We start from the raw sequence: 27,973 nt of genomic DNA, 5'->3' as shown, positions 1-27,973 counted from the left end.
TGATACACCGCCGTTTCTCGTTGACATTGGTAAAAACCAAGCAATTGCAACACTTTGTTGAGCTTCACATTGCAAGCCCGCGGGGCTTGCTTTAACCCGTAAATGGTCTTCTTTAATAAATAAACTTTATTTTCAATTCCTTTCTTCTCGAAACCTTCTGGTTGACTAACATACACGGTCTCATCAAGCTCACCATGTAAGAATGCCGACTTCACATCCTAGTGATGTACTTCCCACCCTTCTCGGGCGGCTAAGGCGAATAATAATCTAGTTGTTTCAATTCGAGCAACGGGAGCAAAAACTTCATTGAAATCCACACCGAATTTCTGAACATAACCCTTCGCCACAAGTCGTGCTTTGTATTTTACTATTCTACCCATAGCATCCTTTTTAATTTTATAAACTCACTTCAACCCGATCGCTTTAAACCCATTTGGTTTGTCAACAAGTTCCCACGTCTTGTTTCGTTCAATAGATGCAATCTCCTCGTTCATTTCATTATCCCATTCTTTTACTCAGGATGCCTCGGTGTAACTCGTCGGTTCACCTTCTTGAGTCAAAAATAATTCATCTTCAAACCCTTCATCCATTTCTTCCCCGTATGGAAACTCAACATTTAACACATAATCATTCAACTTTTTAGGTAAAATTGAGGTTCGGTTCGACCGTCTTGGGGTAGATGGACCTGGGTCAGCATGTAAATTAGTTGAAATGGGCTGCAGATGCGTGCAGTTTGCTGAACTGGTGCTGATCGGGCTATTTTGGATGTTGTTTAGGCTGTTTGGGGTGCTGTTTGGGCTGAATTCGGTGTTGTTTTGGCTGTTTTGGGTGCTGCTTGGGCTGAAATCAATGCTGTTTGGGCTGAATTCGGTGCTGTTTTGGCTGTTTTGGGTGTTGTTTGGGCTGTTTTGGCTAGGGGTATTTTGGTCAAACAAGTTTATAACGTTACCAACTTGTTCCAGATTAACTACCAAATTTTCAGCCTAGTTTTCACCACTTTTAGACCAATTCCAACCTTGTTTCTCATTAAAAGTAACATCTCGAGAAACATGAATTTGATGTCTAACCGGATCGTACATCCGGTATGCCTTTGTCACGGGTTCGGTATCGAGATAAACCATAGGGGTACTTCGGTCGTCAAGCTTTTTAACCGAAGTAGTTGGAGGTGTTTTCACATAACCGAAACACCCGAAAACACGTAAATGATCAAGATTGGGTTTTACACCTTTATAGGCTTCATAGGGAGTCTTCTCCGGTAGTGATTTCGTCGGTACTCGGTTTAGGATATAAATAGCATGTCTCGCCGCTTCTCCCCAAAACCGTTTTGGAACTTTTGTGACATGGAGCATGCTTCTAATTGTGTCAATGACGGTTCGATTTCTCCTCTCCACCACACCATTTTGTTGGGGTGTGTATGGGGCGGAATAATTTCTTGTGATTCCTTCACTTGTGCAAAACTTTGAGAACTCAAAAGACGTAAATTCTCCTCCGTTATCGGTTCGAAAATTCCAATTTTGTACCCGCTTTCACTTTCAACCAAACTTTTATATTTTTTTGAAATAATCAAAAGCTTCGTCTTTTAATTTTAACAAAAATCCCCACATGAACCTCGTGTGATCATCAACAATAAGAAAAATAAATTTCTTACTCGACGGTGTACTCGGTGAAATTGGACCACATAAATCGCCATAAGTCAAATCAAGTGGTTTATTGGCTCGAAAACGTGTTTGATCGGGAAACGGTTTCTGGGTTTGCTTACCTACTAAACAACTATCACACGGATTAGTATAAGCAATAAACGAAGGAACACCACGTGTCATATCCTTGGTTGTTAGAAGTTTCATTGGCTCGAAATTCAAATGGCCTAAACGCGCGTGCCATAACCAACCCGGATCTTCAATGTTTGACAATAAACATACCGGTGTTCCAACCCGAAGCCACACCTTATGCAACCGATTCCTTGATCTAACTGACTTCATTATTACCTTTCTAGATTTATTAAGCACTAAAGTTGGTCATCTTCCATAATCACCTTGCACCCGTGTTCGGTTGCTTGTCCCAAGCTTAAAATATTGCTCGTTAAACTTGGGATAAAATAAACGTTAGTTATTACCCTCTCAACACCATCATCACATATATTAGTTATCGAGCCTTTTCTCTTTATGTCCACACACGAACTATCACCAAAACGAACCTGTCCATCAATCGTTTCATCTAAATCAGAAAAGTAAGATTTCGTACCCGTCATATGATTGTTTGCCCCATTATTGAGGTACCAAACGCCATCCTCCTTCGGTTCCGACTCATACCGCTTCGAATGCACGTTTTCTTCTTTCAAGAAAACTTCTTCATTAATACTTATCTTCATTAAAACTTCCTTTGTTGCTTCTCCGTTTGCTTCGGTTAGGTTTAATTCGGGTCGTTTTGCTCCAACTCGTTTTCCTCTTTGTTCCGAACATGCCGAAGCAAAGTGACCCATATCGTCACAACGAAAACATTGAACGCCCGAATAATCCCTTTTCATACCCGAATCACCTTCTTTGTTCCGGTTGTATTTGCCTTTTGATTTGTCTCGGGATTGCTCTTGATGTCGCTTTCCTTTCCCTTTTTTCCCACCCTTGGAGTTGCTCGGAGAGGAAGATTTATTAAACAAGAGCTTACCATGATTATCATCCATATCATTGACACTTTTCACACAGTCCTCGTAGGCTTTTAATCTACCTACCGCTTCTTCATACTTTATGGTTTTTAAGTCAATGACATGTTCTAATGAGGCAACAAAGTTTATAAAACGCTTAGGCATGCTTGTAAAAAACTTTCTTACTAGCCTTTGTTCATCGAGTGCAGAACCGAGCGAGGCGAACTTTGAGGCTATACCGGATAGTCTCCCGGAAAAGTCATCAATAGTATCGGTGTCCTTCATCCTCATGGTTTCACATTCAGTAATTAAGGTATGTCGGCGAGTCTCCTTAACCCTCTCTTCGCCAACATAACGGGTCTTGATCGCATTCCAAATTTCCCAAGCGGTTTCGTATTGGCCAACTTGTTGGATTTGTTCTTCCGGTATGGATTGAAACAAATATGCAATCGTAGCATTGTTCTTCTTTTCATATACTGCAGCTACTGATCTCGGCTCAACAACATCCCACAAATCATGACTTCGAAACAAGGCTTTGATTCGAAGCGCCCACGTGGTGTAGTTGTTCTTCGTGAGCATCGGACAGAGTAAAGGAATTGAAGAACCTCCTGTGCGGTTTGAAGAATCACCCATAACTCCTCTTCTTCTTTGTCGATTGTAGGTTTGCAAAAGTCTAGGATCGATGTTGAAAAGAAGAAGAACGAATAAACAGACTACTTCGATGATGATGAGGATGAATTAATAAAAGAAAAATCTCCGATGGTGAATTGTTCAAGTACCAGAGAATAATTATTTGTTTACTCTGATCCTTTTTGCAAAGAAAAAGTATATTTGTTTGTTTTATAAGAATCTTCCACCGCTTGTGTCTTCTTCAACTCAACGTTGACTTCTTTTGTTTTATTAAAACAACTCTTTAATGAAACAATGACTTCAAACGGCAAAGAAACTCACAAACGAACTCGTGTTTTTATAAACCGAGCTATGATACCAATTGAAGTTTGGTAACTAGAATCGAAAACAAAAGGACGAATTTAGATCATAAGCTCGATCCTTTTAACTTTTATTAGCTCGAAAATTACAATGCATAATGATATAACCCATAAGCTCGGGTATATATACTAGTTTCAACATGAAAACTTGATTAGACTAGAATACAAACTCCTTATCATACTCAAGTACTAATTAGTAAAAACATTTTTGAACAATTAATTAAATAACTTGTAGCCCAAGTAATGTGCTCGACTTGGTCTCCAAGATACCGATCCACCGTAGGTTCGATGGACCAGACCAGACCAAACCAAATTATGGCTATCAACATCAGCATTGATATCCCAAAAATTAGAACACAAGCATATAAATAAGCCTAATTGTAGTAGTAAATGTTGAATTACGTAGATCGTTCAGTGCCCTCATCCATTTGTCTCCCTTGGACCCTTCGGCTTAAGATGGGTTCGCATCATCATCACATATTTCATTAACCAAATTTTGTTTACAGATTAATTATGCCCCTCACCCTTAGCTCATCTATCAAGTATAAAGAAATTTGTTCGGATTCGTACTATCAAGCTCTACTGATGCAGCGGTATAAACAAGAATGAAGATCGAATCACGTTGATTCGGAGAATACCCGTGATGAACTTCGAAACTCCCAAATCCCACCCAAAGGTTTAGGGAAATTGAAGAGAAAATTGATAATTATTAAAATTCAAGTCTGATTGTTCATATTACATATCCAGCATATAAATAAAGAGTCTAATACGAAATGGGCCTAAAATGGGCCATGGGTCGAACACAAACTGTAACGCCCTGGAATTTGACTGGTAGACAAAAATCAAGGAATCATCGGAAACTATACACTTTGGGGTTCTGGACGATAAGTTCGGAACCCATATCATTGGAGAAATCTGCTTTTATCATTTGAAATGTTTATTTTATAAAACGACATTTACGCCTGGAAAATATTAATTTTTATGCTTTTGAAAAATAAAATGTTCTTATTTAAAAAAAAAAAAAAAAAAAAAAAAAGATTTTAAATAATTATTCGGAAAATGGTTTATAAAAGTTTTGCTGAAAAAGTTTTAGTTTGTTTAAAAACTTATGAACTCGACTAGTCTTGACCCGTCGGTAGCCTAAACCCGAACCCGAGTCACCCGAGTATTTAAGCGGAAAATCAAGTATTCTTACACCATCTCTTTCATTTCCACCAACACTTCCCACCCAAACACTCCCACTTCTAGAGAGAGAGTAGTGAGAGAAAGTCATCCAATCTAAGATTCGAGTCCACCAATCTGTTTATCGTTGTTGTCGGTAAGATCTTCTTGAAAATCATACGTTTTTACAACCAAAACCCGCCCCGAATCGAGCAAAAACTCCGACTTTTGTGTCAAGTGTGTTCTTGGTCAAAAACCGTCATTTTTGGTGTCAAAATGCAAGCTTTTGTGTTTAAAAGTACTAGGAATCGATACCCCTTTCAATCCCGAGCATTTCCATGTCAAAAACTTCGATTTTGGGTCAAAAATCTGGAAAATCTGGAAAACCCGTGGGTATCTCCGTCGCCCAGCTTTCAGTCGATCGAATCAGTTCATTCGATCGAACCAGTCGATCGAATCAGTTCATTCGATCGAATGTGTCGATCGAACCAGTCCAGTCGACCGAATAGGAAAGCAACCGAATGGTCTCCAACTCATTCGACCGAATGAGCTTCGTATTCGATCGAACGTCTGTCTATTCGATCGAATGTGTTTCTATTCGATCGAATGTGTGTCTATTCGATCGAATGTGTTCCTATTCGATCGAATGTGTGTCTATTCGATCGAATGTGTTCCTATTCGATCGAATCAGGTCAGAACCAAGCTGTTTCGTCTTTAAAACCTAGTTTTTGCTCGAGATCGTGTAAGGCTTACACTCTTAGACTTAAACTGCGTTGTTAACTTATTATGTCCTTGTCTAGACTTAGAGGATCGACGTTTGACAGCACCCGACCGCCCTAGCAACCACACCTAGTCAACAAGGTGAGTTCATAGCCCCCATTTTTCTTTTAAAGCCTTTCAAATCATTGGGGGTGAAAACATGGTAAATGTACACGTTTTGACAAAACACATTTATTCAAACATTACTTATCATAAACACTTGACAAATCTTTTGCAAACAATGAACATTGGGAAAACAAGTAATCATGGCAGGTTACGCGTACCTTAACTTTCTCGGAAGTTGTGTATGCATAATCAAATATTCAGGAGTAAATATGGGAATCACTCAGCGTTTAGGGAACATTGGACGTTTGGAAATCAAAGTCATGTACCCGTTATACTTTATCATGAAAACACATTATTCATTGGTCAGTCTTGTGATCGTGTGAACAGTGGCAATATAGGTCACAATAGTGCATAGGTTTGATCTCCAAGTGGTCGATTGGTAGACAGGCCGTCACTAGATGTGGGATTCTAAAGTGATCGATTTAGAATACACGTGACCTATGGGGTTCTTAAGTGTTCGATTAAGAATCCGAAGGATCTCTTAAGTGTTCGATTAAGGATCCGAATCTGTCACACCCCGGTCGTAATGGCGGAAAACCGAGGCGTGGCGACTAGGTCGTGATTGATTGAGCACAATAGTATAAAAGTCTAAATGCATAAACATAACCAAACTGTCAAATATTACATCATCCAGGTAACATGAAACAAATTGTTTTAATACAAAATATCAAGTTTCCAAACAACTCCTAGCCTAGCCTTCATCTCTCTAAGGCCTCTATCAGCTATTAGCTACTTCCTGCTTCATTTCCTGAAAACATGTAATAAAACGTCAACTACAAAAAGTAGATGAGTGAATTCATAGGTTAACTAATACTGTAGTGATAAGCCCTACACAAGCATACTAGGCTAAGTTGTAGGGGTTTATATATAGGGTGTACCATCGGCTAACCCACCACTCCTACAACTTATCCTACTATGCTTGGTATGCTTATCATCTCAACTGAATCTGCAAGAGTTTCGTATAAAGATTCCAATTATTGTTTCCATGCATGCAGGAGGAACGGTATCAAGGATATATGTATAAGATACCCAAGAATCATATGTAACCATGCCATGATGAAAAATGATAATGATGCATAATGATCACACAAGACCTGACATCGACCCCACACAAGACCACACTATGCTACTTGATTTCCTTGATGGTAACCCAAATCGATCACTTTGGGTACCATGAGAGAATTCTAAAGCGTACTTTAGTATCTCTTGGATTCCTAATCGATCACTTAGGAGATCCTTCGGATCCTTAATCGAACACTTAAGAGATCCTTCGGATTCTTAATCGAACACTTAAGAACCCCATAGGTCACGTGTATTCTAAATCGATCACTTTAGAATCCCACATCTAGTGACGGCCTGTCTACCAATCGACCACTTGGAGATCAAACCTATGCACTATTGTGACCTATATTGCCACTGTTCACACGATCACAAGACTGACCAATGAATAATGTGTTTTCATGATAAAGTATAACGGGTACATGACTTTGATTTCCAAACGTCCAATGTTCCCTAAACGCTGAGTGATTCCCATATTTACTCCTGAATATTTGATTATGCATACACAACTTCCGAGAAAGTTAAGGTACGCGTAACCTGCCATGATTACTTGTTTTCCCAATGTTCATTGTTTGCAAAAGATTTGTCAAGTGTTTATGATAAGTAATGTTTGAATAAATGTGTTTTGTCAAAACGTGTACATTTACCATGTTTTCACCCCCAATGATTTGAAAGGCTTTAAAAGAAAAATGGGGGCTATGAACTCACCTTGTTGACTAGGTGTGGTTGCTAGGGCGGTCGGGTGCTGTCAAACGTCGATCCTCTAAGTCTAGACAAGGACATAATAAGTTAACAACGCAGTTTAAGTCTAAGAGTGTAAGCCTTACACGATCTCGAGCAAAAACTAGGTTTTAAAGACGAAACAGCTTGGTTCTGACCTGATTCGATCGAATAGGAACACATTCGATCGAATAGACACACATTCGATCGAATAGGAACACATTCGATCGAATAGACACACATTCGATCGAATAGAAACACATTCGATCGAATAGACAGACGTTCGATCGAATACGAAGCTCATTCGGTCGAATGAGTTGGAGACCATTCGGTTGCTTTCCTATTCGGTCGACTGGACTGGTTCGATCGACACATTCGATCGAATGAACTGATTCGATCGACTGGTTCGATCGAATGAACTGATTCGATCGACTGAAAGCTGGGCGACGGAGATACCCACGGGTTTTCCAGATTTTCCAGATTTTTGACCCAAAATCGAAGTTTTTGACATGGAAATGCTCGGGATTGAAAGGGGTATCGATTCCTAGTACTTTTAAACACAAAAGCTTGCATTTTGACACCAAAAATGACGGTTTTTGACCAAGAACACACTTGACACAAAAGTCGGAGTTTTTGCTCGATTCGGGGCGGGTTTTGGTTGTAAAAACGTATGATTTTCAAGAAGATCTTACCGACAACAACGATAAACAGATTGGTGGACTCGAATCTTAGATTGGATGACTTTCTCTCACTACTCTCTCTCTAGAAGTGGGAGTGTTTGGGTGGGAAGTGTTGGTGGAAATGAAAGAGATGGTGTAAGAATACTTGATTTTCCGCTTAAATACTCGGGTGACTCGGGTTCGGGTTTAGGCTACCGACGGGTCAAGACTAGTCGAGTTCATAAGTTTTTAAACAAACTAAAACTTTTTCAGCAAAACTTTTATAAACCATTTTCCGAATAATTATTTAAAATCTTTTTTTTTTTTTTTTTTTTTTTTAAATAAGAACATTTTATTTTTCAAAAGCATAAAAATTAATATTTTCCAGGCGTAAATGTCGTTTTATAAAATAAACATTTCAAATGATAAAAGCAGATTTCTCCAATGATATGGGTTCCGAACTTATCGTCCAGAACCCCAAAGTGTATAGTTTCCGATGATTCCTTGATTTTTGTCTACCAGTCAAATTCCAGGGCGTTACATCCTCCCCAACTTAGGGGAATTTCGTCCCGAAATTTAGCTTTTTAGTATACTTGATGCATCGATGATTAAGATTACATGATCCCATGATGACCACTATGCGCCACCACTTCTAATATTCGTCTCAGGCACCACCCAAATCAAGCCGAAGGGGCTTATATATAGGGTGTACCAGCGGCTAACCCACCACTCCTTCAACCTTACTTGGGTGTTTCCTTCGACTCCTATTAGATCAATGACACACAGGACGACACACTATTTTCCACTACGAGGCATCATCCTCAAGCTTTACATCAGACATATTCATTTCGGATTGAAGGGGTTTATATATAGGGTGTACCAGCGGCTAACCCACCACTCCTTCAATCTTCCGCGAATATTACCCTCGGTAATTCTTGAATTCAATGTCTCACAGCTGCCACGCTAACTATAAGTCCCTAATTCCAGGTTTCGCTTCAGACATATTCAACTCGTGCCGAAGAGGTTTATATATAGGGTGTACCAGCGGCTAACCCACCACTTCTTCAACCTTTGTCGAATATTTCTCTACACGAACCTTGAGTTCACGACTTCTAGTTACACAATAGCATATTGCTTATACACGTATACACCTGTGACCTTGATGTAATTATATTCCGGACTATAATTACGAGCTCACCTTGTATCAATGTATAAGCTCTATTGTGTGCGGCTAGAAAATTTGACACGACACCACACACATACACACAACCATGCTCCATGAATGCAAGAATGAATGACAAATTTTTGGCTTAAATAATGTATAAATTTCCCCAAAATTCATATGATTGAGTAGATATGACTTGTGCTCCCAGCATGAGCCCTGAGTAGCCAAATTTGTGGATGCAAATAAAAGAATACTTATAAGCATAATAAGGCAACACGATATTCATTGAATAACACAATTATTTGATACATGCTGCAAATGTTATATTGACTTCTAGACAATAGATTACAAGAATAGAGACTAAGAGAACAGATGAGGGTATTTCTCCTTCATTTGATCTTCGCGTTCCCATGTAAACTCGGGTCCGCGTTTGTTATTCCATCGAACATTCACAAGCGGTATGCGGCTACGCTTGGTCTTCTTGACCTCGCGATCCAAGATTTCGACGGGTTCTTCAACAAAAAGCAGATTGTCGTTAATTCGAACCTCGTCGACGGGAATGAGAAGGGCCTCGTCAACAAGACACTTCTTTAACTGCGAAACATGAAAAACATTGTGAACTCTACCGAGTTCCGGCGGCAGCTCAAGACGATAGGCAACTGGTCCGATCCTTTCAAGGATTTTGAATGGTCCAACATACCTAGGAGCGAACTTTCCCTTCTTCCCGAAACGGACTACGCCCTTCCAGGGGGAAACTTTCAGCAGAACACGGTCACCAACTTGAAACTCGAGTGGCTTGCGTCGTTTGTCTGCGTAGTACTTATGCCGACAACGGGCGTCTTTGAGTCGCTGTTGAATGATAGCGATTTGATCGGAAAAAGTTAGGCTTTATAAAAACGCGACTATTTCCAGGTTTCGGATTGAACTCACCTAGTCAACAAGGTGAGTTCATAGCCCCCATTTTTCTTTTAAAGCCTTTCAAATCATTGGGGGTGAAAACATGGTAAATGTACACGTTTTGACAAAACACATTTATTCAAACATTACTTATCATAAACACTTGACAAATCTTTTGCAAACAATGAACATTGGGAAAACAAGTAATCATGGCAGGTTACGCGTACCTTAACTTTCTCGGAAGTTGTGTATGCATAATCAAATATTCAGGAGTAAATATGGGAATCACTCAGCGTTTAGGGAACATTGGACGTTTGGAAATCAAAGTCATGTACCCGTTATACTTTATCATGAAAACACATTATTCATTGGTCAGTCTTGTGATCGTGTGAACAGTGGCAATATAGGTCACAATAGTGCATAGGTTTGCATAGGTTTGACTAGGTGTGGTTGCTAGGGCGGTCGGGTGCTGTCAAACGTCGATCCTCTAAGTCTAGACAAGGACATAATAAGTTAACAACGCAGTTTAAGTCTAAGAGTGTAAGCCTTACACGATCTCGAGCAAAAACTAGGTTTTAAAGACGAAACAGCTTGGTTCTGACCTGATTCGATCGAATAGGAACACATTCGATCGAATAGACACACATTCGATCGAATAGGAACACATTCGATCGAATAGACACACATTCGATCGAATAGAAACACATTCGATCGAATAGACAGACGTTCGATCGAATACGAAGCTCATTCGGTCGAATGAGTTGGAGACCATTCGGTTGCTTTCCTATTCGGTCGACTGGACTGGTTCGATCGACACATTCGATCGAATGAACTGATTCGATCGACTGGTTCGATCGAATGAACTGATTCGATCGACTGAAAGCTGGGCGACGGAGATACCCACGGGTTTTCCAGATTTTCCAGATTTTTGACCCAAAATCGAAGTTTTTGACATGGAAATGCTCGGGATTGAAAGGGGTATCGATTCCTAGTACTTTTAAACACAAAAGCTTGCATTTTGACACCAAAAATGACGGTTTTTGACCAAGAACACACTTGACACAAAAGTCGGAGTTTTTGCTCGATTCGGGGCGGGTTTTGGTTGTAAAAACGTATGATTTTCAAGAAGATCTTACCGACAACAACGATAAACAGATTGGTGGACTCGAATCTTAGATTGGATGACTTTCTCTCACTACTCTCTCTCTAGAAGTGGGAGTGTTTGGGTGGGAAGTGTTGGTGGAAATGAAAGAGATGGTGTAAGAATACTTGATTTTCCGCTTAAATACTCGGGTGACTCGGGTTCGGGTTTAGGCTACCGACGGGTCAAGACTAGTCGAGTTCATAAGTTTTTAAACAAACTAAAACTTTTTCAGCAAAACTTTTATAAACCATTTTCCGAATAATTATTTAAAATCTTTTTTTTTTTTTTTTTTTTTTTAAATAAGAACATTTTATTTTTCAAAAGCATAAAAATTAATATTTTCCAGGCGTAAATGTCGTTTTATAAAATAAACATTTCAAATGATAAAAGCAGATTTCTCCAATGATATGGGTTCCGAACTTATCGTCCAGAACCCCAAAGTGTATAGTTTCCGATGATTCCTTGATTTTTGTCTACCAGTCAAATTCCAGGGCGTTACATCCTCCCCAACTTAGGGGAATTTCGTCCCGAAATTTAGCTTTTTAGTATACTTGATGCATCGATGATTAAGATTACATGATCCCATGATGACCACTATGCGCCACCACTTCTAATATTCGTCTCAGGCACCACCCAAATCAAGCCGAAGGGGCTTATATATAGGGTGTACCAGCGGCTAACCCACCACTCCTTCAACCTTACTTGGGTGTTTCCTTCGACTCCTATTAGATCAATGACACACAGGACGACACACTATTTTCCACTACGAGGCATCATCCTCAAGCTTTACATCAGACATATTCATTTCGGATTGAAGGGGTTTTTATAAAGCCTTTCAAATCTGTGAGACATTGAATTCAACCAACTATTTTCAATCCCAAACCCACAGCTGCCACGTCTTTGGGTTTTGGTTTTTATAGATTGGTATCAGAGCCAATGGTTATAGGGAATTAGGAAACCGACCTAGACTATAACCTAGGACCCTTAACTCTAGATAATTCATGCATCACTATCACACGCCCACACTTATGTGCTTGCTATGTGCTTATGTGCTGCATCTTTAATTGTGTCTATCGTAGCGATGTATTCTTTGGCTATTCCTTATCCTGTTATTCTTATTCCCGGTATCATTCTTGCGCGTTCTTTTTCTTTTTCAGAATGCCTCCTCGTCGCTCGTCCGTTAATGCTGACCCTGCTGACCTCGCTGCCATCATAGCGCAGCAAATTGCAGCAGTTCTTCCGGGTCTGGTTAACAACCTAAGGCAAGAAGGAACCTCGGGCGCGCCACAAGCCCCAGAACCGAATCCTACTCTTCAGGCCGACAGGCTCTATAAGGCTTTTACTAACACTGGGCCTACGAGCTTTAATGGATCCGAGGGAGCTGCTGGTCTTCTCCAGTGGTTCGAGAAAGTCGAAGCTTCATTCAACATGTGCTCTTGCCCGGATGAACTCAGGGTCAAATTCGCGGCGAGTATGTTCCACAAACGGGCTCTCACGTGGTGGAATATCGAGATTAGAACCAGGGGGCGAGACGCGGTCTTAGCCTTGCCCTGGGCCGAGTTTGTTGAGCTAGTCACGCAGGAGTTCGTTCCGAGAACCGAACTCCAGAAATTGGAGGCTGAGTTTAGGGCGCACACGATGAAGGGCGCCGATCACATGAAGTACACGGAGAGATTTCATGAACTCTCCCTATTGGTGCCCCACATGGTTACCCCAGCTTCTCGCGCTGTCGAGCAATACATCAGCGGTCTTCCGGACTCTATGAGGGGCATTGCGGTTGCAGTTGACCCCACTACACTTAAGGCAGTGATCGATCTCACTGCCCGTTTGACCAGGGAACAGCTCAGGTCCGGTGTTTTGCATCAGGATAAGGGCAAATCTTCCGATGGGAAAGCGAAAAAGGGGAACAATAGGAAGCGGAAAGCGACCTACTTAACTGCGATCACTGGTGCTACGCCTATCAACTCCATGGCCCCCGTTTCAGCCGCAACAGTCCAGGGAAGACCGAGAAAGGAATATACTGGGCCGCATCCCAAGTGCAACTTATGTTCTTATCATCACCCAACAAGTGAGTTGTGCCGCAAGTGCACAAATTGTGGACGATTCGGACACCTGGTGGAGCGCTGCAGGAGTCCTGGCAACCAATTGGCTGTGGGGAATGCTAACCCTCAGCCTAACCCTGCTCGAGGCTGCTTCGAGTGTGGCGCGATGGACCATTACAGAAATCGATGCCCTCGCGTCACCAACGTTCCTCCGGCTCGCGGGAGGGCCTTCACCATTGGAGCTGCCGAAGCACGCCAAAACCCCGATGTTATTACTGGTACGTTTACTCTTAACAACAATTGGGTGTCTGTCCTATTTGATACAGGAGCTGATAGGAGTTTTGTCTCTTGCGAATTGGTTCCTTTGCTGAAATTAAAAATTTCCGAGTTGGAACCTGCCTTGGTTGTTGAACTTGCTAGTGGAGAGTCCACACAAGTGAGGTCTGTCATTCGATATTGCACCCTTACTCTTGTCACCACATCGTTCAGTATTGACCTTATACCTTTTCGTCTTGGAAGCTTCGATCTAGTTGTGGGAATGGACTGGCTGTCTAGCAATCGCGCGGAAGTAATCTGCGCCGAGAAACTTATTCGTATCCCTCTGTCTTCTGGTGAAATTCTAACCATTCAAGGGGATAGGTCGGGTGGATGCCTAAGAATCGTTTCTTGCTTAAAAGCCAGTCGGTACCTTCAAAAGAAGTATCCCGCATTTCTAGCCCGTGTTACTCTCAAGGAATCCAAAGTCAAGAGACTGCAGGACTTCCCTGTCGTGCGTGAATTTTCTGATGTTTTTCCCGATGAGCTGCCTGGACTTCCTCCTAGCAGGCAGGTGGAATTTCGTATCGATCTTATTCCTGGTGCTCTCCCTGTTGCTAAGTCTCCTTATCGTCTAGCTCCGCTGGAACTTCAAGAATTATCGAATCAGCTTCAAGAACTTCTTGGCAAGGGATTCATTCGCCCTAGCTCGTCTCCATGGGGAGCCCCAGTACTCTTCGTCAAAAAGAAGGATGGGACTTTCCGTATGTGCATTGACTATCGGGAGCTTAATAAACTGACCATCAAAAACCGGTACCCGTTACCGAGAATTGATGATCTCTTTGATCAGCTTCAGGGTGCTACGTTTTTCTCTAAGATCGATCTGCGTTCTGGTTACCATCAATTGCGTGTTCTGGAAGAGGATATCCCGAAAACTGCGTTCCGAACTCGTTACGGTCATTACGAGTTCATGGTTATGCCTTTTGGAATGACCAATGCCCCCGCCATTTTCATGGATCTGATGAATCGCGTTTGCCGTCCATATCTCGACCAGTTTGTCATTGTTTTCATAGACGATATTCTCATTTATTCTCGTTCGAGGACCGATCATGAGCTTCATCTCAGGCTTATTTTGGAGCTTCTCAGGAAGGAACAACTATATGCCAAGTTCTCCAAGTGCGAATTTTGGCTAAAGGAAGTTCAATTCTTGGGACATGTTATCAATGTCGACGGCATACACGTCGACCCTGCCAAGATAGAAGCCATCAGAAATTGGGTAGCGCCTAAAACACCTACCGAAATCCGTTCATTTCTTGGATTGGCTGGTTACTACCGCCGATTTATCTCAAACTTCTCCAGGATTGCCTTGCCTTTGACCACTCTGACTCAGAAGGGAGAACCCTTCGTGTGGGGACGAGATCAAGAGGAAGCCTTCCAAACTCTGAAGAATAAACTTTGCCGTGCACCGATTCTATCGCTTCCGGAAGGTGACGATGACTTTACCGTTTATTGCGATGCTTCAAATCAAGGCCTCGGTTGCGTTTTAATGCAACGAGGGAAGGTCATCGCTTACGCTTCTCGACAACTCAAGGTGCACGAAAAGAACTACGCCACGCATGACCTCGAGTTGGGTGCTGTGGTGTTTGCCTTAAAAATCTGGAGACACTACCTGTACGGCACGAAGTGTGTCATCTATACCGACCACAAGAGCTTGCAGCACATCCTCCATCAGAAAGAGTTGAACATGAGGCAGCGACGCTGGGTCGAACTTCTCAGCGATTACGATTGTGAAATCCCTTCATCGTGTGCGCCCTAAACTCAGCCTCCAATTTCTGGAGTTCGGTTCTCGGAACGAACTCCTGCGTGACTAGCTCAACAAACTCGGCCCAGGGCAAGGCTAAGACCGCGTCTCGCCCCCTGGTTCTAATCTCGATATTCCACCACGTGAGAGCCCGTTTGTGGAACATACTCGCCGCGAATTTGACCCTGAGTTCATCCGGGCAAGAGCACATGAAGTACACGGAGAGATTTCATGAACTCTCCCTATTGGTGCCCCACATGGTTACCCCAGCTTCTCGCGCTGTCGAGCAATACATCAGCGGTCTTCCGGACTCTATGAGGGGCATTGCGGTTGCAGTTGACCCCACTACACTTAAGGCAGTGATCGATCTCACTGCCCGTTTGACCAGGGAACAGCTCAGGTCCGGTGTTTTGCATCAGGATAAGGGCAAATCTTCCGATGGGAAAGCGAAAAAGGGGAACAATAGGAAGCGGAAAGCGACCTACTTAACTGCGATCACTGGTGCTACGCCTATCAACTCCATGGCCCCCGTTTCAGCCGCAACAGTCCAGGGAAGACCGAGAAAGGAATATACTGGGCCGCATCCCAAGTGCAACTTATGTTCTTATCATCACCCAACAAGTGAGTTGTGCCGCAAGTGCACAAATTGTGGACGATTCGGACACCTGGTGGAGCGCTGCAGGAGTCCTGGCAACCAATTGGCTGTGGGGAATGCTAACCCTCAGCCTAACCCTGCTCGAGGCTGCTTCGAGTGTGGCGCGATGGACCATTACAGAAATCGATGCCCTCGCGTCACCAACGTTCCTCCGGCTCGCGGGAGGGCCTTCACCATTGGAGCTGCCGAAGCACGCCAAAACCCCGATGTTATTACTGGTACGTTTACTCTTAACAACAATTGGGTGTCTGTCCTATTTGATACAGGAGCTGATAGGAGTTTTGTCTCTTGCGAATTGGTTCCTTTGCTGAAATTAAAAATTTCCGAGTTGGAACCTGCCTTGGTTGTTGAACTTGCTAGTGGAGAGTCCACACAAGTGAGGTCTGTCATTCGATATTGCACCCTTACTCTTGTCACCACATCGTTCAGTATTGACCTTATACCTTTTCGTCTTGGAAGCTTCGATCTAGTTGTGGGAATGGACTGGCTGTCTAGCAATCGCGCGGAAGTAATCTGCGCCGAGAAACTTATTCGTATCCCTCTGTCTTCTGGTGAAATTCTAACCATTCAAGGGGATAGGTCGGGTGGATGCCTAAGAATCGTTTCTTGCTTAAAAGCCAGTCGGTACCTTCAAAAGAAGTATCCCGCATTTCTAGCCCGTGTTACTCTCAAGGAATCCAAAGTCAAGAGACTGCAGGACTTCCCTGTCGTGCGTGAATTTTCTGATGTTTTTCCCGATGAGCTGCCTGGACTTCCTCCTAGCAGGCAGGTGGAATTTCGTATCGATCTTATTCCTGGTGCTCTCCCTGTTGCTAAGTCTCCTTATCGTCTAGCTCCGCTGGAACTTCAAGAATTATCGAATCAGCTTCAAGAACTTCTTGGCAAGGGATTCATTCGCCCTAGCTCGTCTCCATGGGGAGCCCCAGTACTCTTCGTCAAAAAGAAGGATGGGACTTTCCGTATGTGCATTGACTATCGGGAGCTTAATAAACTGACCATCAAAAACCGGTACCCGTTACCGAGAATTGATGATCTCTTTGATCAGCTTCAGGGTGCTACGTTTTTTCTCTAAGATCGATCTGCGTTCTGGTTACCATCAATTGCGTGTTCTGGAAGAGGATATCCCGAAAACTGCGTTCCGAACTCGTTACGGTCATTACGAGTTCATGGTTATGCCTTTTGGAATGACCAATGCCCCCGCCATTTTCATGGATCTGATGAATCGCGTTTGCCGTCCATATCTCGACCAGTTTGTCATTGTTTTCATAGACGATATTCTCATTTATTCTCGTTCGAGGACCGATCATGAGCTTCATCTCAGGCTTATTTTGGAGCTTCTCAGGAAGGAACAACTATATGCCAAGTTCTCCAAGTGCGAATTTTGGCTAAAGGAAGTTCAATTCTTGGGACATGTTATCAATGTCGACGGCATACACGTCGACCCTGCCAAGGTAGAAGCCATCAGAAATTGGGTAGCGCCTAAAACACCTACCGAAATCCGTTCATTTCTTGGATTGGCTGGTTACTACCGCCGATTTATCTCAAACTTCTCCAGGATTGCCTTGCCTTTGACCACTCTGACTCAGAAGGGAGAACCCTTCGTGTGGGGACGAGATCAAGAGGAAGCCTTCCAAACTCTGAAGAATAAACTTTGCCGTGCACCGATTCTATCGCTTCCGGAAGGTGACGATGACTTTACCGTTTATTGCGATGCTTCAAATCAAGGCCTCGGTTGCGTTTTAATACAACGAGGGAAGGTCATCGCTTACGCTTCTCGACAACTCAAGGTGCACGAAAAGAACTACGCCACGCATGACCTCGAGTTGGGTGCTGTGGTGTTTGCCTTAAAAATCTGGAGACACTACCTGTACGGCACGAAGTGTGTCATCTATACCGACCACAAGAGCTTGCAGCACATCCTCCATCAGAAAGAGTTGAACATGAGGCAGCGACGCTGGGTCGAACTTCTCAGCGATTACGATTGTGAAATCCGCTACCACCCGGGAAAGGCTAATGTGGTGGCTGACGCATTGAGTCGTAAAGAAAGGACCCAGCTGCACTCTATTAGAATTCAATCCAATCTTCCCTCCTTAATTCGCGAAGCTCAGAATCAGGCGCTTGTGAATGGAGATCTCAAGGGCGTTTTGTCGTGTGGAGCCGAACAGAAATTCGAAACCAAGTTGGACGGCATCCTCTATTTTCTTGATCGAGCATGGATCCCAAACTCTGAGCCTCTTCGAACGCTTATTCTAAGTGAAGCCCACAAGTCCAGATACTCGATTCATCCCGGCAGCAGCAAAATGTATCAAGATCTTAAACCTCATTATTGGTGGCCCGGGATGAAGAAAGACATCGCTTTATACGTGATGAGATGTTTGACTTGTTCGCGAGTCAAGACAGAGCATCGAAGGCCGTCTGGGCTGCTTCAGCAACCTATTATTCCTCAGTGGAAGTGGGAAGAGTTAGCTATGGATTTCATCACCAAGCTACCGCGGACGCCTAGCGGTCATGACTCAATTTGGGTTATTGTGGACATTCTAACTAAATCCGCTCACTTTATCCCGGTTCGTGAGGACTACACTACGGAAAAGTTGGCGCGGATATACATTCGTGAGATCGTTTCCCGTCATGGTGTGCCTAAGGGCATTACGTCTGATCGCGACAGCAGTTTTTCTTCCAGGTTCTGGAAATCTTTGCAAAAGGCCTTTGGGACAAGTGTGAAGCTTAGCTCTTCCTATCATCCAGAAACTGATGGGCAGAGCGAGAGGACCATACAAACCCTAGAGGACATGTTGAGAGCTTGTATCCTTGAATTCGGTAATAGTTGGGAAGCTCATCTGCCGCTGGCAGAATTTTCTTACAACAATAGTTACCACTCTTCTATTAAATGCGCGCCGTTTGAAGCTCTTTACGGTCGCAAGTGTCGCTCACCCTTGTGTTGGTCCGAGACCGGGGATTCACAGATCATCGGCCCGGAACTAATACAGGAAACAACCGATCAAATCGCTATCATTCAACAGCGACTCAAAGACGCCCGTTGTCGGCATAAGTACTACGCAGACAAACGACGCAAGCCACTCGAGTTTCAAGTTGGTGACCGTGTTCTGCTGAAAGTTTCCCCCTGGAAGGGCGTAGTCCGTTTCGGGAAGAAGGGAAAGTTCGCTCCTAGGTATGTTGGACCATTCAAAATCCTTGAAAGGATCGGACCAGTTGCCTATCGTCTTGAGCTGCCGCCGGAACTCGGTAGAGTTCACAATGTTTTTCATGTTTCGCAGTTAAAGAAGTGTCTTGTTGACGAGGCCCTTCTCATTCCCGTCGACGAGGTTCGAATTAACGACAATCTGCTTTTTGTTGAAGAACCCGTCGAAATCTTGGATCGCGAGGTCAAGAAGACCAAGCGTAGCCGCATACCGCTTGTGAATGTTCGATGGAATAACAAACGCGGACCCGAGTTTACATGGGAACGCGAAGATCAAATGAAGGAGAAATACCCTCATCTGTTCTCTTAGTCTCTATTCTTGTAATCTATTGTCTAGAAGTCAATATAACATTTGCAGCATGTATCAAATAATTGTGTTATTCAATGAATATCGTGTTGCCTTATTATGCTTATAAGTATTCTTTTATTTGCATCCACAAATTTGGCTACTCAGGGCTCATGCTGGGAGCACAAGTCATATCTACTCAATCATATGAATTTTGGGGAAATTTATACATTATTTAAGCCAAAAATTTGTCATTCATTCTTGCATTCATGGAGCATGGTTGTGTGTATGTGTGTGGTGTCGTGTCAAATTTTCTAGCCGCACACAATAGAGCTTATACATTGATACAAGGTGAGCTCGTAATTATAGTCCGGAATATAATTACATCAAGGTCACAGGTGTATACGTGTATAAGCAATATGCTATTGTGTAACTAGAAGTCGTGAACTCAAGGTTCGTGTAGAGAAATATTCGACAAAGGTTGAAGAAGTGGTGGGTTAGCCGCTGGTACACCCTATATATAAACCTCTTCGGCACGAGTTGAATATGTCTGAAGCGAAACCTGGAATTAGGGACTTATAGTTAGCGTGGCAGCTGTGAGACATTGAATTCAAGAATTACCGAGGGTAATATTCGCGGAAGATTGAAGGAGTGGTGGGTTAGCCGCTGGTACACCCTATATATAAACCCCTTCAATCCGAAATGAATATGTCTGATGTAAAGCTTGAGGATGATGCCTCGTAGTGGAAAATAGTGTGTCGTCCTGTGTGTCATTGATCTAATAGGAGTCGAAGGAAACACCCAAGTAAGGTTGAAGGAGTGGTGGGTTAGCCGCTGGTACACCCTATATATAAGCCCCTTCGGCTTGATTTGGGTGGTGCCTGAGACGAATATTAGAAGTGGTGGCGCATAGTGGTCATCATGGGATCATGTAATCTTAATCATCGATGCATCAAGTATACTAAAAAGCTAAATTTCGGGACGAAATTCCCCTAAGTTGGGGAGGATGTAACGCCCTGGAATTTGACTGGTAGACAAAAATCAAGGAATCATCGGAAACTATACACTTTGGGGTTCTGGACGATAAGTTCGGAACCCATATCATTGGAGAAATCTGCTTTTATCATTTGAAATGTTTATTTTATAAAACGACATTTACGCCTGGAAAATATTAATTTTTATGCTTTTGAAAAATAAAATGTTCTTATTTAAAAAAAAAAAAAAAAAAAAAAAAAGATTTTAAATAATTATTCGGAAAATGGTTTATAAAAGTTTTGCTGAAAAAGTTTTAGTTTGTTTAAAAACTTATGAACTCGACTAGTCTTGACCCGTCGGTAGCCTAAACCCGAACCCGAGTCACCCGAGTATTTAAGCGGAAAATCAAGTATTCTTACACCATCTCTTTCATTTCCACCAACACTTCCCACCCAAACACTCCCACTTCTAGAGAGAGAGTAGTGAGAGAAAGTCATCCAATCTAAGATTCGAGTCCACCAATCTGTTTATCGTTGTTGTCGGTAAGATCTTCTTGAAAATCATACGTTTTTACAACCAAAACCCGCCCCGAATCGAGCAAAAACTCCGACTTTTGTGTCAAGTGTGTTCTTGGTCAAAAACCGTCATTTTTGGTGTCAAAATGCAAGCTTTTGTGTTTAAAAGTACTAGGAATCGATACCCCTTTCAATCCCGAGCATTTCCATGTCAAAAACTTCGATTTTGGGTCAAAAATCTGGAAAATCTGGAAAACCCGTGGGTATCTCCGTCGCCCAGCTTTCAGTCGATCGAATCAGTTCATTCGATCGAACCAGTCGATCGAATCAGTTCATTCGATCGAATGTGTCGATCGAACCAGTCCAGTCGACCGAATAGGAAAGCAACCGAATGGTCTCCAACTCATTCGACCGAATGAGCTTCGTATTCGATCGAACGTCTGTCTATTCGATCGAATGTGTTTCTATTCGATCGAATGTGTGTCTATTCGATCGAATGTGTTCCTATTCGATCGAATGTGTGTCTATTCGATCGAATGTGTTCCTATTCGATCGAATCAGGTCAGAACCAAGCTGTTTCGTCTTTAAAACCTAGTTTTTGCTCGAGATCGTGTAAGGCTTACACTCTTAGACTTAAACTGCGTTGTTAACTTATTATGTCCTTGTCTAGACTTAGAGGATCGACGTTTGACAGCACCCGACCGCCCTAGCAACCACACCTAGTCAACAAGGTGAGTTCATAGCCCCCATTTTTCTTTTAAAGCCTTTCAAATCATTGGGGGTGAAAACATGGTAAATGTACACGTTTTGACAAAACACATTTATTCAAACATTACTTATCATAAACACTTGACAAATCTTTTGCAAACAATGAACATTGGGAAAACAAGTAATCATGGCAGGTTACGCGTACCTTAACTTTCTCGGAAGTTGTGTATGCATAATCAAATATTCAGGAGTAAATATGGGAATCACTCAGCGTTTAGGGAACATTGGACGTTTGGAAATCAAAGTCATGTACCCGTTATACTTTATCATGAAAACACATTATTCATTGGTCAGTCTTGTGATCGTGTGAACAGTGGCAATATAGGTCACAATAGTGCATAGGTTTGATCTCCAAGTGGTCGATTGGTAGACAGGCCGTCACTAGATGTGGGATTCTAAAGTGATCGATTTAGAATACACGTGACCTATGGGGTTCTTAAGTGTTCGATTAAGAATCCGAAGGATCTCTTAAGTGTTCGATTAAGGATCCGAAGGATCTCCTAAGTGATCGATTAGGAATCCAAGAGATACTAAAGTACGCTTTAGAATTCTCTCATGGTACCCAAAGTGATCGATTTGGGTTACCATCAAGGAAATCAAGTAGCATAGTGTGGTCTTGTGTGGGGTCGATGTCAGGTCTTGTGTGATCATTATGCATCATTATCATTTTTCATCATGGCATGGTTACATATGATTCTTGGGTATCTTATACATATATCCTTGATACCGTTCCTCCTGCATGCATGGAAACAATAATTGGAATCTTTATACGAAACTCTTGCAGATTCAGTTGAGATGATAAGCATACCAAGCATAGTAGGATAAGTTGTAGGAGTGGTGGGTTAGCCGATGGTACACCCTATATATAAACCCCTACAACTTAGCCTAGTATGCTTGTGTAGGGCTTATCACTACAGTATTAGTTAACCTATGAATTCACTCATCTACTTTTTGTAGTTGACGTTTTATTACATGTTTTCAGGAAATGAAGCAGGAAGTAGCTAATAGCTGATAGAGGCCTTAGAGAGATGAAGGCTAGGCTAGGAGTTGTTTGGAAACTTGATATTTTGTATTAAAACAATTTGTTTCATGTTACCTGGATGATGTAATATTTGACAGTTTGGTTATGTTTATGCATTTAGACTTTTATACTATTGTGCTCAATCAATCACGACCTAGTCGCCACGCCTCGGTTTTCCGCCATTACGACCGGGGTGTGACACAAACCCAAAAACAATACATAAAAAGTGCTGAAAAAACATAAAAGGCCAAAACTTTATTTAGGAGGCGTTTTTGGGCTTCGGACTGGGGCCAAACCGCCGTAGGCGTTTGCCAAAAGTGCTCCTCGTCTCAAGCTTCGATTTGACTGGTAATAGGCCTGAAACGGAGCTTTGTGGGCCAAGTTATGCCCGTTTTCGTGGGCCACCTTTTATAGCGTGATCTTGGGCCTCCAAATACATAATAGCCCGGTCTTCAATACTTGGGCCCACATCATCTACAAGATCATGAGACAGCAATTTGTTCGGATTCGTACTATCAAGCTCTACAAGATCATGAGACTCTCATGATCTATTTATACAAGTACACAAACCACTAATGAGCTAAGTAATGATATCACCTAGAAAGCAAACTCTACCTAAATACCAAACTTGATTGTCAGTTATGAACAACTGATCATCATACAATAGACAGTGTTACATTTAAACAACTGATAAAAAGTCACTAAGAAAATACAGATTTAATGGGAACAACTGATGTTGCATATTAGTTGTTTCTTCAAGAAGTCTTTCTTCATGATCAACACTTTTTTAATCTTCAATTGTTTAATGTCTCTATCAGTCCTTTCTGGCTTCAGTCGTTGGAGAGAGTAGTTGTTAACGTTTATTAATTACTAGTGAAGAACAATCAATAGTAGATAACTTGTTTGGTCTTTGACACATAAGTTCTTTATCATACTTAGGAATCTCCCCCTTATGATATTCAAACCATGTATTAAAGTCTTCACTTATTTCTAGAATTCTTTCTCTGATCTGCCCTATAGTTTATAATTCAAGTTGTGACCAAGGACATCATCTTCTTTCTCCAAAGGCAAATCCAAAATATTCTTTTGCACTTCAATAGTTAGCCCAAGTAATTCATTCCAAAGTTAAAAAACTTTAGACGTACCGTTTTGCCATTCAATTGACCGGAATAGGGTTATATGCATTCTCATTGTGAGAAGGGGTCATTTGAGCATATCTAAAGTGATGCATGATGCGTGGCAATCGTCATTTTCGGTTCGATTTGTATTTGTTTCTGTAATGTAAACCAGATTCGTTTTGTTTTTCGGATCTTTAGATATTAATAAAACAAAGAATTTTATGTTATAATCATGTTTCATACTTGTCGTTTCGTTCTAAAGTTTTTAACGGTGTTTAAAACACTCATTTTGTGCTCAAAACGACCTAAAACGAACTACAAGGACTAAAATTGCCAAAAAGAAAAGTTTGGCCGACAACCCTACCTCACGTGGCGCGTGCATCTGGTCTCATCCTGCTGCACAGCAGCCAACAGATCAGTTCAGCAAAGAAAAATCAGTTTTTTTAACATTTTTGGTTCATTTAAGTTTGTTTAAGGCCTGAACTCGTGTTTTAACTATCCAAACCGACCAAGACTTAGCCCATAATTATATTAAGAAGCCACCAAACTTGATATTATCTCTGGATATAATTTATATAGCTTAAAACATATTTTAATTATTTTTAAATAAAGAATCAAAGTGTACCGGTTACCCATTAGATAAAGGTTTTATCCAACCCTTCAAACTCTAATCCTCCCCCATAAATATACCCACACATCTCAGCCATTTTTCCCTTCACCTTTTCACCCTTCTCTCTCAAATTGTTTAAGCTTGCAAGTTGTTCTAGCTAGTTTTGCTTAAGTTCGACTTAAAAGCCGACGGAACCGGATCTTGCATTTCAATCCGTTTCGGGTATATTTTTCTTGTTACTTTCAGCTGTTATAAGTTAATTTATGTTAAGAAAACCATTTTCATCTTTGTTTAAGGTGTTTGGACCTTCAAATACTTATTTTTGCATGTTAGGCTCGTTTGGGTCGCTTTAGGGAAGTTTACTCACTTAACTTTCTTGTTTGAGCTTAGATCTGGAAATTTTACTTTCCTATTAGTTCTATGGTTTTTGACATGTGATAACCATCCTCGGTCTCATACCGAGTCAAGGGCCGAACCAAAACCGAACATTCGTTTAAACACTTTAATTAACTTTTGAACAACCATGTTGCATGAAAACATTCTAAATCTGAGTTTTCATTTATATCTTAGTTCTGTGCTGTCGGAAATGTGGTAACATCCTCGATTTCATACCGAGTCAATGACTGATTCAAACCGAACACTCATTTAAGCACTTTATTTAACTTTTAAACAAAGATATTGTATGACACACTTTCGATCTGAGTTTTTTCTTTATATCTTAGCTATTATATGGTTGATATGGAAGTGTAGAACAAATCTTAGCTTGAACCCAAGTTTCGGGTAAAAACCGAGTAAAACCGAACACTTGTTTTAACAAGTTAGTCAATGTTCAAACCACCAAAAGTTCAACCTATCTTTTTAGTTATGTTTTACTATATATTTCTCATATTACTTAAGATTTTGGAAGTGTTGGAACAAATCTTAGCTTAAACCAAGTTTCGGGTAAAAACCAAGTGAAAGTCGAACTACTCGTCTTAACGAGCTAATCACCGTTCAAACCACCAAAAATCTTCCCAAACCTTTTTAACTCATTTTTCACTTTATATTATTTATTTTTCTAAGATTACGGTATGTCGGAACCAAACTTGGTTTTATACCGAGATCGGGCCGACTTACACTAAACCCGAGTTTGGGACTTTAATTAACAAAAATTCTTAAACTTGTTTAAGCTACTGATTTTATTTAATTCATTCATGTATTTAAATGTTTTGGAAGTTGGAAGTGGATTTGTTGCTTTATCTAATCCCTAACCGACTAAACCAAACAAATCTTTAAAAGTTGAATTTTGATACTTACATTAGCGGGATCGTGCACACTTGCACTAAACCAACTCCCATATGTAAAACTTAACATAGATTGAGTAAAACTAAACATTAAAAACCCGGTTTCATGTAAAACCCATTTTATGTTACGCTTACTTTATTTAACCGCATTTTATGTAAAACCCATGTAAAATATAACTTAAACTCCCAAAACCCCAAGCCTTGTTTTTATGCACTTTTATATCATTTATTTTTCATCTTCAAGACTCAATATTAACTCCAGATCTTTCAATCTAGGACATGCTCGTTAAACCGTCGGCTCGCTTTCTTGAATATTATTAGTTTTCTTCATCGACGTCACTTTGTCCAAGTGAGTGATTTCATCCCCGTTTTTTCTTTTATACTTTGGGAGTAGCTTGCATACTTACGTAAACAAAAATGATGACTTGGATTCTCAAACCACAAATCTAGTTTATGTGTTACTTAGAATAATTGCTAGATTATGTGTTATATGCCTTATATGATTAATTGCTAAATGTTTATTGCTTTTATTGGTTGGTCTCATCCTCATCCTCAATAAGTATGATCATGCGCTCCTCCTTGTAATTTGGTATTTTTAACTATTTGAAAGGAGCCTCGATTATTTATAATTTATATACCGCAATGGTTGTTATTATTTATGATTTCACATAAGAATTGTGGATTTTGCCTCATATTATATATACAAAAATAATGGAAATGCTCATCAACATTCGTGTTGACAAAATATAATTTATGCAACGTTACAGGTTTGATTATCGGCTGAATGAAGATTTGAAGACGCTATATTTATTTTGTGCCGTTAGGTTATTAGTTAAATTAAACTATTTATTATCCGTACTTTGTATTATTTTGTAATGAACAAGTTGTGTTGTGTTATGATGTTAAGTGAAATAAATTTGTTATTTAAATATTGACACTTTAATAGTGTTTTGTGCATTGAAACAATCACGTCGTGCCCGGGAATGTTCCGACGTTTTTGATCGGGGTGTGACATGATGTAGCTTTGTTACAACTCCATTTGATGATTATTGGGCTTGATGAGACATGTCTTGCAGGCTCAGTAACTGAAGATGGATTTCGGGAAGAATGTCTTGGAGTTTGAGTGTTAGCCAGCTGATTTTCAAGTTCCAACTGCTTTCTTGATGCATCCAGAATGAATTTCACACTTTTTTCTTCTGTGAGTTTTTAATAATTGTTGTAGTTCAAACAGATTATCTTAATATTAAACCTTAAATATATATAAACGAAACCTCACTAAATTCTCTCAAGTCACCATATTACTTTATTAGTAAATGGAGGTTTCTCATACATTTGACCCAAATTCATGGGTACGGGTCTCATCAAACCCAAATAGTCCTTAAACGGGTTATAACATCTCATTAAATTAAAAAAAATAATCTCACCAAATATTTTCCTAAAAAATAGGAATATATTAAAAAATAATATCTTATTTAAAAAAAATATATTATTTATTATTAAGATACAACTTTATAGTAAAAAGAAAAAATAAACGGGTCATGGGTATCGCTAAACCCATATAACTTTTAAACCGGATTATAACATCTTATTTATTTGTGAAACTCTTTTATCATCAAACCTCAATCATGTTATTAACTTTCTTACAATAAATAAAATGAAAATTCTAAAATATATATAAATATTAATAACGAATAAGGTTAAACAACCCCGGGGGATAAAATCTAGTTAATAATATACACAAAGTTTTCAATGTGAATTTGTGATTTGAAATAAGCAATGCATGAATTCAAGGTACGAAGTTAGTTAGCATGAACCACCTTGAGTAGCCGTTTCTTTGTTCTTAGGCGTCTTGGGTATAAACAGAGATCTAGTAGGTCAAACTTATAATACAAGTGTACAAGCAATATATATACATGTATATATTCTTAGTTCTGATGATCCATAACAAAGAATTTATAGCTTTTAGATTAGATCTTTAAGTTAGGAGTCATTTGGGTTTTAAATCGCGTGACACTTAAATTAAAATTTTAAACTTAAAAAGGATATACAACTTCAACCTGTTTTCTTTAAATCTTATTTAGGCTTACTTAAAAAACGTTTTATTTAGCCGTTCCTCCACATATAATCT

At 40.7% G+C, this 27,973-nt stretch overlaps 1 protein-coding gene across 1 annotated transcript; it reads right to left on the bottom strand.

Annotated features, from left to right (window-relative positions):
• Positions 1-2,005: 2,005 nt before the first annotated feature.
• On the bottom strand, positions 2,006-3,271 carry LOC143571386 (uncharacterized). Its single transcript, XM_077056823.1, has one exon. The coding sequence runs from the start codon at positions 3,269-3,271 to the stop codon at positions 2,006-2,008; it is 1,266 nt and encodes a 421-aa protein (XP_076912938.1).
• Between the last annotated feature and the right edge of the window lie 24,702 nt (positions 3,272-27,973).

This window comes from Bidens hawaiensis, unplaced genomic scaffold (assembly GCF_021521415.1).
Source record: "Bidens hawaiensis isolate Kalapana, Puna unplaced genomic scaffold, B.hawaiensis_p1.1 tig00025365_1, whole genome shotgun sequence".
Taxonomy (NCBI): Eukaryota; Viridiplantae; Streptophyta; class Magnoliopsida; order Asterales; family Asteraceae; genus Bidens; species Bidens hawaiensis.
This window is presented reverse-complemented; position numbering and strand designations above follow the sequence as displayed.